Below are 17367 nucleotides of genomic sequence, written 5' to 3' on the forward strand. Positions count from 1 at the left end.
CCCGAGAGGCACGGTCGTACCCCGCGGAAAGGGAAAAACGCGGTTTCCTTTTTTTATTCCACGAGAGACACATATTAACTTTTTGTGGAGGCATGGATTTACTTCCGTGAGAAACACGCTCGTGCATCACGAAAGAGGGAAAAAAGGGTTTCATTTTATTTTTCATGAGATGCACATACTTCTCATGTTGGCACGGATTTGCTTCGTGCCTCTCGAAATGGAATAAAACATGCTCTCAGTTCTGTTTTCTTGTGTGGTTTTTTCGTTAAAAATAAGTTCGTCGAAACATAATAACATGGGATCTAGTGTTCAAGATCTCTATGCGAGGAAACCATTGGTGAAAACAATTCAACATTTAGACGCACGGTTTGAGAGATAAACCGTTTTAAATAAACGTGTGTAGAAAACATCAAAAACTATCAGGAGAGTGTGTGTTGGTAGTTTGAGAAGGCCGAGGCCAAACCTCTTCGTGACACCTAATCTAATTTTCAGGGAACTTAGACTTGCACATAACATAATGGGTACTCCTTATTCACAACTCAACGACAACGACAATGGTACACCACCATCATAAATAAAACAGTTTTGGTAGAACTCATCTAGATGAGATATAATTTGATCTCATTCACCTTTTATAGCCATTGGATGTGATGCTATAATATGCGTGTGTGCTGATGTGGGTTGTATCTGTTCTTGTTTTCAAAGTGAATGAGAACAAATTATATCTCATCTAGATGATTTTTAGGTACTCCCTAAATAAAAAAGACAAATGGTACTCAGCCGCAGGATACTTACACGTACGTGCCACACCAAACATACGTATACGTACGTGCCATCAGTTCATAGTTACTCAGGCGCACGATGCATGTGCGAGCTCGGTGAGCAACGCGGCGGCGTGCTCCGCCCTGACGCACTGCGTCAGCAGCCTCTCGCCGTCGGCCGCCGTGGCTGCCCTGCAGGACACTAACGCCATGCACGGCAGCGTCGACTGCTGCCAACGCGCCACCACCCTCGCCGGGGCGCCGCCGCCAAAGTCGGCGTCGTAGAACCTGATGTTCCGCCAGCTCGTCACCATCACCGCGTTGTACCCGAACGCCGCTGCTATCTCCTCCTCCCCCATCCCGTCCACCGCGCCGCCGCCGCCGGCTCTCATGTCTGTCAACAGCTCCGGGACCCCGTCCTTGGCGCGCTTGATCAGATCCACCAAGCCGTTCATGCCGTCGTCCCCGGCGCCGGCGCCGGCCACCTCTCCTGTCGTCGCGAACGCCAGCTGCGCGACCGCGCAGTTTCCATAGTACCCTGCCGCCACGCCCACGTGCTTGCGCACGTTCACGGTGAAGGCCAGCGGCGCCGGCGTGGACATGTCATAGCCGTCGGGGTCGTCGCCGATGATCGCGCGTGTGCGGCACCGCCACAGCACGGCGGCCGTGGCCTCGAACGTCGTGCAGTACCCGGGCTTGTAGTCGGACTTGATGCGGTCGATGAGCTTGAGCGGGACGATGATGTCTAGGTAAACGAGGCTCTGGCCTCCGAGGTCCAGCATCAGCCACTGCTTCGCGGCAACCACGGACGGCGAGAGCAGAGGAAGGGACACCGCGCGGCCGTCCCTCACCGGCGTGACGGACGGCACCGACGATGCATCAGCTTCAGCGCGGGTGAGCTCGCCCACGGCCTGCAGGAACTGCGCCATCCCGGTGGCGTCGGCTAGCGTGTGGTTCCACGTCACCCCCACGGTGAACCCGCCGCAGGCGAACTCAGTGACCTGCATCAGCAGCATCGGGTCCGTGCTCCGGCAGCCCTCAGGGGCCGGGTAGTAAACGGCTAGATCGTCCAGGAGGCTGGTCGTGAAGGGCGCGTGCAAGAGCCCGTGATCATGCAAGGTACATCCCGCCGCCGCGGCCACGAACGGCACACCCTCGCCGGTGCACGCGACGTGCAGGAGCACGCCGTCTTCTTCGTCGGCGCCGGCGAGGCGGCCGGCGATGGTGTGGTAGTGGGCGAGCGCCCGGGAGAGGCCCTTCTTGATGGCCTCCACGGGCTGGTGAACCGAGCCGTCGAAAACGAGGAGCACCGTGACCTGGAAGTCCACGTAGGCCATGTCCCACGACGAGAGTTGCACCACTTGCGTCGCCGCCGCCGTCTTCCCGGGCATCAGCACCGGCTCTGTCGAAGGCCGGACCATCACCGGCGGGGACTTGCTCACCGCGAAGCTCATCGTGATTGCTACCTAGCTTAGCTAGTCTCGGTGGTCTTGATGTGGAATGGATAATGGTTATCACAGTGAGTAGTATTATATATACAAGCGGAGTATGTACTTGGCCCTGTCACAGTTAATTGATTGGGCCGGTTCACTAGTGCCACTCGAAATACATTTAGAGCGAGTACAATAAGTTTAGGTAACCTGGTTATAAGAGTTAAAATAATTTTCTGCTAACATGAACGGGAGAGAAAAGGAGCCGCGTCATGCGCTTCTAGACATTATGTGAGAATGGGATGTGCGTCATATAGTAATAAAGTAGCACTTCTTTATATCTAATTATTGTACTTGTCGGCTGTAAGATTAACCATAGATAACATGGCAACATCGTATAACCATCAGCTAGTTGTACTATCAACCATGCTCTTACTATAATTAATTTTTCACACTTGAAATGCATACATGTTTTTTTTTTCATTCCTGTGTTTTTTGTAATCCCACGAATCAACTAGGGATGTCTTATTTGTGCCTAGGATTAAGTCACTTTTTTTAACCCGATTAAGTCTGATTTTTTGGGTAGGCATACGCAGTATCCTATTTTCTTATAATCCTAAGTTTTGTTCTCAACAGTTACATTCATTTACTGCAAACATTTGCCATCTTAAAAAATATTCGGCGCCGTAGGAATGCAAGTTCTGTCCTTTTCATTTTACACGAAAAGCACTAATATGATTCACACACATCAGTGCTTCACTTTTTTCTGAAGAATAGTTGTGCTTTCACGTGTCGTGCACAGCTGTGCTCTACTTTTAGGGAAACACAAAACCACACCTATGCTTCACATTTTGAGAAGCAGTGGCGGAGCCAGAATTGGAGCAAGCCCCGGGCCTAATTTTTTTTTTTTGCCATAAGGAAAAGATTTAACGTTCATATATGAAGTTCAGCGTTCATATATGCAAAAATTTTGTACCAGAATTGGACGACAACTGCTTCAATCTACCGCTTCGCCCAATCTAAACAACATGATACGAGCAGAAGCATCAACTATTCAAGGGAAACTGGGAAAGCATAAAAAAAATACCAAGGTACGGCAGTCAAGAAGCGGTAGATTGGGCGAACCTTGGTAGATCCAGCGGTAGCCGAGACGGCGGCGAACGCCGGCGCCGGCGGCCGGCGTGAGCGCTGGAGTCTGGACTCTACACTTCTGCAGATTGATCTTGCGTGCGTCGTGTGCGCGTTAGATCGGCGTCGGCCTCGCGATCGCTGGCGTCTCCTGAAGATTCGTGATGTGCGTGCGCCCGTCAGTTTCCTATTTTCCTGTTGCGCGTGCGTGAGTTGGAGGTCTCCTCGTGCTCTTTTTTTTCCGAGAGAAGTCTCCTTGTGCTCGTGCGTCTGTTTTATGAGGTGAGACAGCAAATGCCGCTATGGGCCTTCGTTTTACTGGGCTCTGCACCCCGGGCCTGCAGAAAATCATACATATATAATAGGCTAGTAAAAAATTCTACGCCCCGGGCCTGGGCCCTGGGTGCCCGGGGCCCAGCTCCGCCCCTGTTGAGAAGCGTACTAGCATTTGGCCCAAATTCTATAATGTAGTGTCGTGCATACAGTTTCGGACAACCATTATCCTTAGCTGAAAAGACAGGTGTTACATCAGCACATGCACATGGGAGCGAGACAAATCTGCATGGAGGGGTATTTTGGTCCATAGCATAAGAGCTAGCTCATACATTGGTATTAATGCTAGGATCTATGCGCACTATAAATAGGAAAGGATGGAGTATGTTAATGTGGACTTTTTTTCCAAAAATATTGAAACTTTGAAATGTGATTATAAATATTTGTTTAAAGGCTTCATGTAGGCTGAGCACCAAAATGCTGCACACAATTCAATTGCACTAATATTTTCCAGATGTGCCACTTTCAATGTTTCTACCCGCAAACGTATCATTATCTAAAGCCATGATCACGATTTCCTAGCACGCATGGACGATTGTGCTCAACTGCTTGTTGCCGAACCAAATTAAAATATGTGAAGCGTGGTTCGCGTGGTGTGCCAACTTGTCAAGTGCGTGATTTGGTATGCTATTTCTTATTCTCTTCATTCTATTTCATTTTTTACAAAGACAAATTCGTAACAAACGCATGATGCACAAAAACAGATCGCACCTCCTTTGGTGGTGACAAGTGGCACACCGCATGTGTAACACTTGTTCAATTCGAGATATTTGGTGAGGTTTCTTCCCACGCACATGGGGAGATGGGTGGGATATTTTTATTTCTTTTTTTTGTCCATTCAATTTAGAAAATAATTTCTCTTTTGAACCGTGTGCCCAAATCATGAACCGTTTTCACCATTGTGTTCCTCACGTCCAGTTTTAAAACTACATCCCATGGTGATAGGTTTCAACGAATCTTTATTGGGAAATATGTTGTAGTGCTCCAAAACAGTAATAACCCGTGCTTCAAAACTGAACTGTGCTTCACTTTTGGGGAAGAACAGATCTAATTTTTCACGCGAGCAACACAAACGTGCTTCACGCAGAAGCACATCTATGCTTCAGTTTTTGCTGAAGCACAGTTATGCTTTCATGCGAGGAGCACAACTGTGCTTCACTTTTCGGAAAGTAAAAACCCAAAAAAGCATCTGTCCATCTGGAACTTTTTTGAATATTTGAAATGTGATTTTTGAATGTTTCAAAAAAAGACACCATGTAGCCCGAGCACCAAAATGTTGCACTCAGTTTAGTTGCAGTGATATTTTCCATATGTACCGTTTTCATTGTTTCTACCACATATGCGTCATAATCTAAAGTGATGATCATTACCAGTGAGGACTAAAAAACCATAAACTAAGCTACTGACCGGAGTGGAGGCATCAGGATTCCCCTCCTCGTCGGCGGTGGCCAGACCGGCACGTCGAGCGGAGGTGAAGCCTGGCGGGAGAATTTGCCCTAGCGGACATGAAATGGGGTTGGAAAAGCTAAAGATGTAATTGCACTAATATTTTCCATACCGGTCGTCTTCAATGTTCCTACCCACATAACGTGTCATAATCTAAAGCAATGACCACGATTTCCTAGCATGCATGGAGATATACATGGTACTCAGCTGCTTGTTGCCTAATGAAATTAAAATATGTGAAGCGTGCTTCGCGTGGTGTGCCAACTTGTCAAGAGTGTTTTGAGAAAGGTAGTGGCGTGAATCGTGGTTCACGTGGTGCGCCGACTTGTCAAGTTGACAGCGCAGATCATCATCTATAAACACGCAACACATGATTGCACTCTCCATACAGGTAGCTAGCGCCAACAATGTGGTTCTTGGCATTGCTGGCTTGCATGGCAGTAACGACGCTGATCACCATTCATACGCGGCATATCCTGCGCAAACACGGCCGAAAGAGAGTTTCTCCTCCTCAGCCCCCCGGCCCTGCCGGACACCCCATTCTCGGCAACCTGCTCTATGTCATCGGCCCGCTCCGCAACAACCCACACACCGCTCTCGCCTCCCTTGCTCAAACCTATGGACCCATATTGTCCCTCCGCCTTGGTCTGACCCGCACCATTGTCGTGGTGTCATCCGCCGCGGCGGCTCACGAGGCCCTCGCCAAGAATGACGCAGCGCTCGCATCCCGGCTAGTGCCGGATACCGTCCACGCCATGTCGTATGGCGCGACGTCCATGGTCTTCCTTCCAAGTTCCAACCCGCTGTGGAAGCAGGACCGCGTCATCATGGGCGCCCGCTTCTCCTCCGGCCGGGGCTTGGACACAATCCGGCCCATCTTAGAATGCCATGCCGGGCATCTCACCGAGTACTTGAGGGCATGCTCTAGCACCGGTATGCCAGTCATAATAAGGGAGGCCGTGAACCGCACGGTGCTCAATGTCATATCCAACATCCTCTTCTCCGAGGACGTCGTGGACTTGCGCGCGCCGGGGGCCCAACCTTTCAGGGGACTCATAGTGCCGGTACTAGAGGAGTGGTCGAAATCCAACGTCTCCGACGCCTTTCCATTCCTCGCACCAATTGACCACCTCCTCGGCTCGCGCCGCCGCATCTCCATACATCTCGCCAAACTGTTCAACTTCTTTGACCAAGAGATCGTTCAACGCCGGTTAGCTAGAACTAGCACTAACACCGGTAGTGAGAAGAACAATGACATGTTGGACATTCTCCTCGCGCGCCAAGCCATGTCCAAGCTCACGCGCCAAGAAATCATCACGTTCCTAACAGTACGTATGTTCATTGAGTACTTGTTTCCTTTGCACGTATTGTATGTACGTGGAATGTTCATTTGTTTTATTTCTATACAGGATATGTTCATCGCCGCAAGTGACACGAGCACGGTTACTGTGCAGTGGGCTATGGCGCAGCTACTGCGCCACCCGGAGAAGATGGAGAAGGTGCGACACGAGCTCAGAGCGTGCGTTGGAGTTGGGTCCAATGACTTTGTGAAGGAGAGCGACCTCGACAACCTTCCCTATCTCCATGCCGTGGTGAAGGAGACGCTGCGGCTGCACCCAGCAGTACCATTGATACCAAGGGAGGTGGCCGCCGATGGAGTGTCACTAGGTGGCTTCCCTGTCCCAATCGGAACGGGCGTCGTGGTCAACTTGTGGGCAATCGGAAGGGACCCTACGGTATGGCCTCAATCTGACAAGTTCATGCCTGAAAGGTTCTTGGCTGCAGGTGCAGGCGATGCCGTGCACTTTCAGGTCAAGGACGACTATACCTATAGGCCATTCGGAGCCGGCCGGAGGGTGTGCCCTGGAATGGACTATGCTCTGCGATCAGTGCCTCTGCTACTAGCCTCACTTGTGCACAAAACAGAATGGAGACTACCTGATGGCATGGCACCCGAGGATATTGATCTCAACGACCGCTATGGCACTGTGCTGAATCTTGCTACGCCACTCTATGTCGTGCCATTGTCCACCGTGTGACGTGCATGATTACTCTAACACCATTATCTGCCGACATATATATAGTTCCTATATATCAATAATCTTGCAGGCTCGTTTAATTATTGAGATGCTATTATCTGCCGACATATTTCTTTTGAAACACCATGTAATTTCTCATATACTCTTCCTAACTTATCTCTAGTAGAGGCTTCCTACCCTTTAAGTCTTGTAATATATTTATTGTTATATACTAGCCCGCGAGGCTCAGCAATACAACAAGCGATTCGACCAATTGTCTCCTCGCTAACCCTCTTACATAAAATATTGATACAGAAAAGAAACTGAATGTCCCAGGTACGGAAATCAACTATTCCATAAAATCAAGTAATTTTTATCAATATCTTGTGGGCTTGTTTAATTATTGAGATGCTATTATCTGCCACATAATTTTGTTGGAAAAAACTTATTAGCTTAGAAGCGAAATTGAATATTTCCCAGGAAGGGAAATCAACTTTTCCATAAATTTGAGTATTTTTTTAAATCATTTCACCATCTTTTTCGACCAGGTGGTGATAACGAGAGATGGATGATTCCGTACAGTTTGATTTTAAGACAACAATTAGAAAACCAAGAGATTCTTGGTGACAATAGTTCGGGAGATGAATAGATAGTGCATTACTTATTTCGGTGCAAGTTTGTTTACGTCCTGTGCAGCGCCATGGTATAGGCCATGTAGATGTTTAGCTTGGAGTTTGCTTTATTCCACGGGGAACATGTCTGTGCATGTTTGGGTCATCTGGAACATGTGTGCTTCCCCTATACTATATATACCTGTCTTGGCTGCCAAAACAAGATCAGAACTAGATCAGATAAATTAGACAATTAGTATGCCCATAACTTGAATATTAATCACCCCGCAAAAAGAACTTGAATATTAATATGTTAAAGAACAAGATTATGATCACATCATTAGCAGTAGCTAGCTCATTCAATGTTACCTATGTAAGCTTCGCCAATTAGTAGTAGTTCAGTTGTTCTAGTTTAGTGGCATGTAGACGGCTTGTTAGCAAAGAGAAATTCTATTGATATATGGGGAAACTTATTGTTATTGACGATACTGAAAACCGTTAGTAATACTGATATGGTGATGCGCAAGACCAGAAGTACAAAAGGGGGTCGCATACACGACGTTTACCCAGGTTCGAACCCTCGTGGTAGACATAACACCCTACTCCTGCTTTGGTTTGAATCTTGCCAGAGAGGTAACGCCCTACTCTTGCTTTGATTCGAATCTGGCAGAGAGGTAACACCCTACTCTTGCTTTGGCCTGAATCTTGCTAGAGAAGTAACACCCTACTCCTGCTTCGGTTTGAATCTCGCCGCCGCACGATCCACGCACGCATTCATCTCCATGAAACGGCATCCAGAAATACACATGAAATAGAAGCATTGATTGTTCCTAATTTTGCGCCTTCCATTACCAAGCAAAAGCCCAAGAAGGTGCTAGATGTATGCTTAATCTCCCCATCGCATATCACATCGCAAATGTGCCAGGCGGACCTGCTGGTGCTCCTTGAGCATGAATCCAGTTGTACACCTCAACGGTGGCTTCCTGGCCATGCATGACACTGGACCATACGTCGAGCGCGGCATCAAGGGGCAGGCGGTCTACCGACACCCGCCTTTTCAGCACGGACACGACCAGGATGATTATGTTCATGTCGAGCTTGCTGATGCGAGCCGCACGAATGCAGCCGAGGAGACCGTGGTAGCGTGCCATGCAGAAGATCACCTTATCCAGGATGTGGAACTTGCCATGCCCACGCCATGAGCGTGTAGATCGTCGTCTCGAACATATGTGCGCCGACGTCCACCCAGATGTGGCCGGCTGGACGGCTGACTGTGGAGTCCAATTGGCCTGTTGTGTAGAAAACTTCTGTCGAGGGGAACTGACTCTGGGTTAGAAAAATATGAACAAGAAACTTTTCTATACATCCTCCGTATGCATCAGCAGGGTGCCTAACGACCTCCACATCAATATAAGGTACAAGCTATACATGCTTCTACATATTTCCTTTCTTTATTTTCAATTTTAACACCTGATGATTTGTATACTCAAGAGCCAAAGTCATCATCAAAGCTGGAGGCCACACACCACTTCTTTCTCCCTCCACGGCCTCAATTTGTATAAATGGCACCTGAGCAAGGACACCAAATAGTCTTATTCTGCACCTGAGAATACCTGCACTCACGTAAGTATGACTATACATGCATATTTTGATTTCATCTATTTAGCGAGTGATTATTATTCTTCAGAACTACAAATTTAAGACCGTTGTTGATTCAAGATACCTAGGTTGCTCCAAAGATGCTTGATGTAATGTTTCTAGTATCTACCAAATTAAAGATGTTTGAGAAGTTAAGAATGTTTGGTGCCTTCTGTGTTAAGATTAACTCGCTCTATATGTATCGAGTAAATTTCTAATGATGACACAAAGAAATGATCCAATCAGATTCACTCTATGTCTATCCGATAACTTTATGTTAACTAGACAATGAAAGGTTCGATCAGATTTACGGAATGGTTTAGTTTACTCAAGTATAGTCTATGGGTTTTAGCAGTATTAATGTTGTTTCATCAATTTTGCCAAACAGATATATGCAACAACCATAACCCAAACTAAAGGAGACGATAGCAGCAGCCCAAAGAAATATGAGAGAAAGCTTTTTACAAATACTATGCTGGTAATGTTATAATTTTTGCTTGATATATCAAACTTTGACAACTTCCCTCTCATATTCACCGCAGTGGAATCTGGTTACGTTAGTTGAATGCTTTACATAATGTATCTGTGGCACTCGAGTATCCATCCTACCGATTGTACCTCTCATTTTAGGAGAACCTACAGGTTGAGGTTAGCATGATTAGGTCTAGCTATTTTCTTCTTTTCAAGTTTTTTCTATGACATTTATACTGACTGGAGAAAAAGGGGGAAATATGGCCAAAAAAAAAGGTTCTTAACTCGGGAACAATATTTCATTGCCAATGCATGCAAATTCTCAATGGATGAGACATATAGATTTCTTGTTATGCGTCCATTGTAGAAGAAACACTATGAGCTTAAACTAAATGATCATGCTCTCATATATTTTTCAATCATGGAGGCATTATATGTTTTTTTCTATATGCTCAAGACATTTTTTTTCTCAACTTTCCATTGCAACGCGCGGGGTATCTATTAGTATAAATTAAAACAAGGGCACCAAGACTTGGTCTTATACATTCCTCACTATTTTCTGCAGTCAACTCTACGTATTGGTTGATTCATATAAATAAGAGAGAGTTGTTACTTGCTTGTTGCTGGCGGCAACAATCATTTTTTGACTTTTCAAATTGCTATTTATTTTTAGCCAGCACCTTGACGTGTCAAGTTAGCTAGCTGTTGTTTTTGGTCAAATTGAATAAATGTTATATACAAGGCACATCAACTTGTGAATCTAGATAGCTGGAGGGTGAGGTGTTCAACATTCTTCTTCTGCTTGCATCCGCTGACTCTTTAAGGAAGTTGTCCAATCACTCTCGGGCCCGGGACCAACCAAGAGGAGGCAGGGATCTCTCCAATCATTCGAAGAGCTGAGATATCTTAAAGGAAAAATTAGATACTCCCTACATCCGAATATAGAGGGCCTAATGTGTTTTTCGAGACTGCCTTTAACTATTCGAAATGTAAATCATTCGAGGATGGCGGCAGAGCAGGCAAAAGCAAGCAGAAGAGGGTCGTTTTGTACTACTGTTGCTGCTATACGAACAATAACACTAAAACAATGAGAGAAGCAGCTAAAAAAATTGGAAACCAATAAATACATGTTTTAAACAAAGGTGTAGTCATACATCAGGGTAATCATGTAATAACGAGTTCAAGTAAGAGGAACGGTAACTTTGACCACCATGGCTGCTAGCTTGAGTTGGCATATTATACTTTCCGTGGACTGCGGGAGCTCTCTCGTGGATAAAACTCAACCAAAAAGGCCTCCCGTGGACATTATTGCATGATGATAACGATGAGAAAGATCATGGACTTGGCCTCCGGTGGACATTATTTACAGGCCTTTAGACATCCGATTGTTTCAAACTTCTTAAGGTGATTTGACTAGTGGTGTGGCTAGATCTTAATAGACTGAGACTTAACCAAGTCTTAGTCAAGCGACAGAACATATAAAAAAGGAGAATGAAAAAATTAAGAAGGAAATTTTGCACGGATCTCCATGAAAGATCACACGAATATAGCATCGACTAAGACTTGGTTAAGTCTGAGGTTTAGCAATCCCATCAAAAAATAAGCAACACCTCTGTGCGATCCACCGATCGAGCCATTTAAATTCAGGACGTGTAGTCATTCGGTGTAAAGAGACACACACGAAATCAATGGAGCCTACAGCACTTCCGTTGCTTTGGTCCGTCCTCCCCTTAATCATCTTACTCTTCTTGCTTGTCATTAAAATCTACACCTCGTCTCCGACGGGAAAGCGGCTCCCGCCGGGGCCATGGAAGCTGCCGCTCCTCGGCAGCCTCCACCATCTCCTGCTGTCGCGCCACGGCGACCTGCCGCACCGTGCCCTGCAGGAGCTCTCTCGCAAGCACGGCCCGCTCATGCTGCTCCACTTCGGCGATGTGCCCACGCTGGTCGTCTCCTCTGCCAAGGCCGCCAGGGAGGTTCTCAAAACGCACGATGCCGCCTTCGCCAGCCGCCACCTCACGCCAACGTTGGACATCTTCAGCCGTGGTGGCCAAGACATCCTCTTCTCCCCTTAGGCCCTTACGGTGACCTCTGGCGCCAGCTCCGCCGCATCTGCCTGCTCGAGCTCATGAGCGCACGCCGTGTCCTGTCCTTTCGCCACATCCGGGAAGACGAGGTCGCCGCCTTGATCGGCTACATCACTGACGAGTGCGCTCGCAGTGGCGGCTGCGGCTGCACAGTGGTCGAAATCGGCCAGCTGATCACCCGCACGGTCAACGACATCGTGGTGCGGTCGGCCATCGGCGGACGGTGCCCGAGGCGAGACGAGTTCCTGCACGTGCTCGACAAGTCTGTGAAGCTCAGCGGCGCCGTCCGGGAGACCGAGCAGTGCAATCGCAAAGCGCGTGCCATTATGGACGATTTCATCCGCGAGCGTGTTGACGGTGCCGGCAAGAGCATGGAGGACCTTCTCGGGGTGCTATTGAGGGTGCAGGAGGACGGCGGGGAGCAGTGCCCCCTGGACCTCACCACTGACATCATCACCACTGTGGTCCAGGAAATGTTCGTAGCCGGGAGCGAGACCTCGTCGACGACGTTGGAATGGGCCATGTGAGGAACCCGAGCGTCCTCCACAAGGCCCAGGAGGAGGTGCGAGAGGAACTCCATGGATGGAGCAAGCTAGCGGAGGGTGACCTCGCTGGTGGGCAGCTGAGCTACCTCAGCTTGGTGATCAGGGAGACGTTGCGGCTGCACGCGCCGTTGCCGTTCCTGCTACCGCGGCAGTGTCGGGAGCCATGCGAGGTGATGGGCTACCACATCCCCGAGGGCACAAAGGTTCTGGTGAACGCTTGGGCCCTGGGCAGGGATGACGCCTACTGGGAGGACGCCGAGGCGTTCAAGCCTGAGAGGTTCGAGGAGTGTAGCGCCGCCGCCATGGACTTCAAGGGCGGCCACTTCGAGTACCTTCCGTTCGGGTCCGGCAAGAGGATGTGCCCAGGCGTGGCGCTCGGCCTCACCAACATGGAGCTGCTGCTCGCCAGCCTTCTCTACCACTTCGACTGGGAGCTCCCAGGCGGCGGGAGACCGGACGATCTCGACATGGCTGAGGCGTTTGGCATGTTAGATAATAACAAGAATAAACGAGACAAGAGAAACACGGATTTTTACGTGGAAACCCTTGCGGGAGAAAACCACGGAACGCACGGCGGCGTATCATTATAATTGGAAGGAGTATTACATTACACGAGAGGACAAACCCTCTACGTGCTAATCTGGTGGAGATCTCTCTCATCTATTCTATGACTAGCTAGTACTATATAAAGGGGCAAACAACTCTCTTTTTTGGTGGACACGAAACAGAGTTGTAGTCATGCTACGTCTAGCATGGTTGACATGCCGTAGTCCCGTAGGACTCCATCTGTAGTACAACACTTGTATGGGATTCGGAAAAAAAAAAGGGCAACCTGGTGCATGTAGCTCCCGCTTGCGCAGGGTCCAGGGAAGGGTCCGACCACTTTGGGTCTATAGTACGCAGCCTTTCCCTACATTTCTGTAAGAGGCTGTTTCCAGGACTTGAACCCATGACCTCATGGTCACAAGGCAGCAGCTTTACCACTGCGCCAAGGCTCCCCTTCACTTGTATGGGATTCGGAACACAATAAAAATAACATGGCATCGCCGTCAGCAGGAAGTCCAAGCTCGTGTTGCGCGCTATGCAGCATATCCCATTCCAAAATCAATAGATTTATCTCACCTGCTTGAAAAAAAATCAATTTAGCCATGTGGATCATGGAAGTGTGCGATCTGGTGCAATGCATTATTACAGAATTTATATTATTCTTGGTCATCATATTTTTCCGTCCATGCATTATTACAGAATGAATATGTCATTTCGTAGTCCAGTACAATGAGAGCATGTATGAAAAAAGTCAAGGGATTTTGATACGAGCATTTCAACTCATAGCCCCTAAAAGTTTGATTGTAACATGTCTAAAACTCTGCCATGGAAGAAAATCAGATACTACATTGTGAACCCCATCGCACGATTTTTTTTATCCTTTCTCCAACCTGTCCAATATTTTATCTGACACTAAAAATCATCACGGGATATACACATGCCTAGTGACGGTGAAATGCGTCACCTTAAATCCGGTCTGAACGTCACCAAACTAGTTGAGACGCTCCCAGGGAGGAAGTCAGTTGGTGACAAAAAAACATAAATGATCTTAGGTGACGTTTTCTTTTTCATCACGAGGATTTTCGTCACAGAATAGCACACGTTTTGTAGTGATCTAAGCAACTACGTATGTTTCCATAAGTGGACAGAGCCAAGTATAATTTGTGCATACATGCGCAGCCACATATCACATATGCCACCACCATTCCTCCTCACATGCAGGTTATGACAGCAGGGATTAAGGGTATCCCCGTGGACATAGCTAAAGGCGGTCTCCGGGAATCCCCTGTCGACTGTTCTGGGAAGGAGGGAGATAGCTTATGTCACTGGGTACCTCCGCAAACCCACTACCGCATTGACAGTAATAATCTTCATGTCCCTAAGGTAAAATGTTGAGTGGTCGACCTCACCCAACTTCTAAAAGCTTATTAACATAAACATACAAAGATGATATCAAATTCCATCGGTGTTCAACGCCTAAACATACTAGGGTTCCTCCATATTCAAGAGAAGTGGGGTTTTTACTCAGGCATAGAGACATCAGACATCAAAGGGATAATCATGCTAGTCATGGATGAACGAAGAAAGTAATACACAAAGGGATAATCATGCTACCGATTGTTTTTCTAGCAATTTGTTGTACCGTTTTTGAATCACGCTGTGAGACTACGCAGTTCGTATTGCTTACAGTTACAAGACAACCACAATTTGATCAAATTTTCATACTCCTTCCTTTCTGATTTGCCCCTTGATTAATCTTCAAAATTAGTGTTCTTTTGATCTATTATATAAAAGTTCTGCTTTCTTTATTTTTTGCAATTTAGGGTCTAAAACAATGGCGTATGATATGCTTAATGCAATTAGCCTATGGGACACCGTTAACCTCAATGGTAACGAACTTATGATGAAGAGCTCAGTTTATTTCAGAAGTGATATAAGAAATATTTCATTAATACTATATTTTTATTATTTTATTGAATAATAATTTGAATTATTTTTATTGTTAATAGAAGGTGATTTCAAGATAGAATGCGTACATGTAGATATATTGTACCTACCATGCATGTAGTAAAACGAAGGCTTGCAGTCCACAACAATTAAGATGCTTCAACCAAAATATTTTGCAGCTGATTCAAAAGGAGGAGAAAATAGGGGAACAATTAAGATGCTCGTTTTGGCAGGGGAATGCTTTGCTCATTGCGGAAGTAATTGTGGGGGTCGATCTCAGCCTTGGCCTTGGTGAGCCTCTGGTAGTTACCCTTGAAGTATTTTGGCCCCCAATTGGGGCCGAGATCCAGGTCCCTGCAGTTGAAGTAGGCTCCCCTTGGCTTGGATTTGGAGCTCACGTACGGCGCCATGAAGGCGTACATGTCCCTCACCCACTTGGTCTCCGTGGCTCCGCCGTCTGCCGAATCCACCGGCCAGTAGTTGTACAATTGCATGCTGTACAGCACGCCGGCACGGTGTGGGAACGGCGTCGCGTCCTCTGGCACGTTGCTCATCTTCCCGCCGTATGGGACCAAGACGACCTGCGCGTTCGGCTGCCTGAGCTGCTTGTGGAAGATCTTGGCCCACACCTCCCGGCGAATGGGGCGCCGGACGTAGTCCGTCGTCGCCTTGAAGCCATGGCTGGAGTCGAACTCGGAGGTGGTCCGCTTCGGGAGGTTCTCCACGGTCGCGTTGTTGACGTAGGCCACGGACTCGATCCAGCTCATCTCCTTGCACTTGGAGCGGCTCAAATTCAGCTCCGGGATGCCATCGCTCCTGCTCATCACCAGAGGCAGGAGCGCGTCACACGTGCCGAGGAACACTGCTCGGAAGACGGCAGGGCCGGCGCGACCTTCTGCCACTTGGTGACCGCGTGCACGGCGGCGCCCTGGCTGTTGGACACCGAGACCTTGAACACCGACACCGTCGCCGGGACGGTCACGAGCCTCACCCGCCACCTCAGCACGACGCCGAAGCTCCCGCCGCCGCCGCCTCGAATGACCCAGAAGACGTCGTCACCCATGGTGGTCTTGTTCAGGAGCGTCCCATTGGCGTCCACCAACTCGGCGTCGATGATGTTATCCACAGCTAGCCCGTGCTTGCGCATCAGCGTGCCGAAGCCACCGCCGCTAAAATGGCCTCCTACGCCGACGGTCAAGCACACGCCGGCCGGGAACCCCAGAAGGTTGCTCGCCTTCGATATGGCATTGTAGAGCTCGCCGAGCGTCGCGCCAGACTCCACCCACGCCGTCGACGTCTGGTTGTCGACGACCACGGTGCGTAGCTCCGACATGTCGAGCATCGCGAAGCCCTCGGTGTCCACGGACCGGTACGACAGGCCCTCATAGTCGTGCCCGCCGCTGCGCACGCGGATGGGCATCCCGTTTAGGCTGCCGCAGCGCACGGCGATCTGCACGTGGTGAGCATTCGCCGGCATCACGACATAGAGCGGCCTCCCGGTGGTATTTGCGAGGAACTTTGGGTTCCTAATGTATTTGTCAAGCTGCGTGTTGAACAAATCTTGGCCCTGCTCGAACACTGAGATGTTAGCCTTCGTGAGGCATTGGAGGAAGCCAGCGGGCGACGCTGCTTGGGAAGAAGAAGAGATCATGGAGCAGCTGCAGAACAAGAAGGTTAAGGTGAGCAGCAGCGGCGCCGCTAAGTTGAAGCGCTTGGCCATGGCTATCGTTGCTACTACTCCTCCCTCTCCGTCCCCAAATAGATGGCCTATATAGTAAAAGGCATCAATATATTTAATGACATTAAATAGATACTAGAAATATCAATGCTTACTAAGTTTACACGGATATCTATTTAATATTAAGAAAATGTATGGGATGGCATCAATTAAATAGATATTTAGATATAGCAATCCCTATGCATATCTAAACAATCCTCAGTTAATGTCCTTATGAGAGAAAGTTTATGAGATATCTTAGATTTGGTGCGAAGATCCACATTTAGATTAACATATTGTTGATTTTAAGCAATATACTAATTGCACATCTATATTGGGTAAGACATCAATTGTATAGTAGGTAGGACATTAATTGCATGTTGATAATTGGTAGGATACAATTGTCCGGTGGATTTTATAGCATGACAATGTGTCTAAACGTGTTTATAACAGTGGCAGTAGAGGGTAATTTTAGCACTATAAAGTGTTTGGTGTTCAACATTGGAGCTATTTAAAATACTAGACCACATGATTTGATGGCCAAGATGTTTTGGTTCTACCTCTATGGATCTTTTTATGTTGGTATATACTAGATAAGATGTCACACTAAATTTTTACCTAGTTGGCATGACTAAGATATAGTACATGATTTGGTATTTGAACTGCGCTAACAACCCTACTTGGCAGGG

General features: G+C 47.8%; 2 protein-coding genes and 2 pseudogenes across 2 annotated transcripts; 2 read left to right on the forward strand and 2 right to left on the reverse strand.

Moving 5' to 3' along the window:
* Positions 1–677: 677 nt before the first annotated feature.
* Positions 678–2246, reverse strand: LOC119361655 (acyl transferase 15-like). Its single transcript, XM_037626789.1, has one exon. It carries the CDS (start codon positions 2213–2215, stop codon positions 851–853), a length of 1365 nt encoding a protein of 454 aa, XP_037482686.1. The 5' UTR covers positions 2216–2246; the 3' UTR covers positions 678–850.
* Positions 2247–5506: 3260 nt separating this feature from the next.
* Positions 5507–7360, forward strand: LOC119366735 (cytochrome P450 76M5-like). Its single transcript, XM_037632469.1, has 2 exons — positions 5507–6426; positions 6508–7360. Exons 1-2 carry the CDS (start codon positions 5533–5535, stop codon positions 7135–7137), a joined length of 1524 nt encoding a protein of 507 aa, XP_037488366.1. The 5' UTR covers positions 5507–5532; the 3' UTR covers positions 7138–7360.
* Positions 7361–11524: 4164 nt separating this feature from the next.
* LOC119366686 lies at positions 11525–13579 on the forward strand (annotated as a pseudogene).
* Positions 13580–15173: 1594 nt separating this feature from the next.
* On the reverse strand, positions 15174–16681 carry LOC119366687 (annotated as a pseudogene).
* Positions 16682–17367: the final 686 nt, after the last annotated feature.

This window comes from Triticum dicoccoides, chromosome 2B (genome assembly GCF_002162155.2).
Source record: "Triticum dicoccoides isolate Atlit2015 ecotype Zavitan chromosome 2B, WEW_v2.0, whole genome shotgun sequence".
NCBI classification, from domain to species: domain Eukaryota; kingdom Viridiplantae; phylum Streptophyta; class Magnoliopsida; order Poales; family Poaceae; genus Triticum; species Triticum dicoccoides.

Bases quoted from the DNA above. Each gene is read 5' to 3' on its own strand.
- LOC119366735 (XM_037632469.1), top strand. From the start codon at position 5,533: ATGGCAGTAACGACGCTGATCACCATTCATACGCGGCATATCCTGCGC. The intron at 6,427-6,507 runs GTACGTATGTTC...ATTTCTATACAG, and splicing joins AAATCATCACGTTCCTAACA to GATATGTTCATCGCCGCAAG.
- LOC119361655 (XM_037626789.1), bottom strand. From the start codon at position 2,215: ATGAGCTTCGCGGTGAGCAAGTCCCCGCCGGTGATGGTCCGGCCTTCG.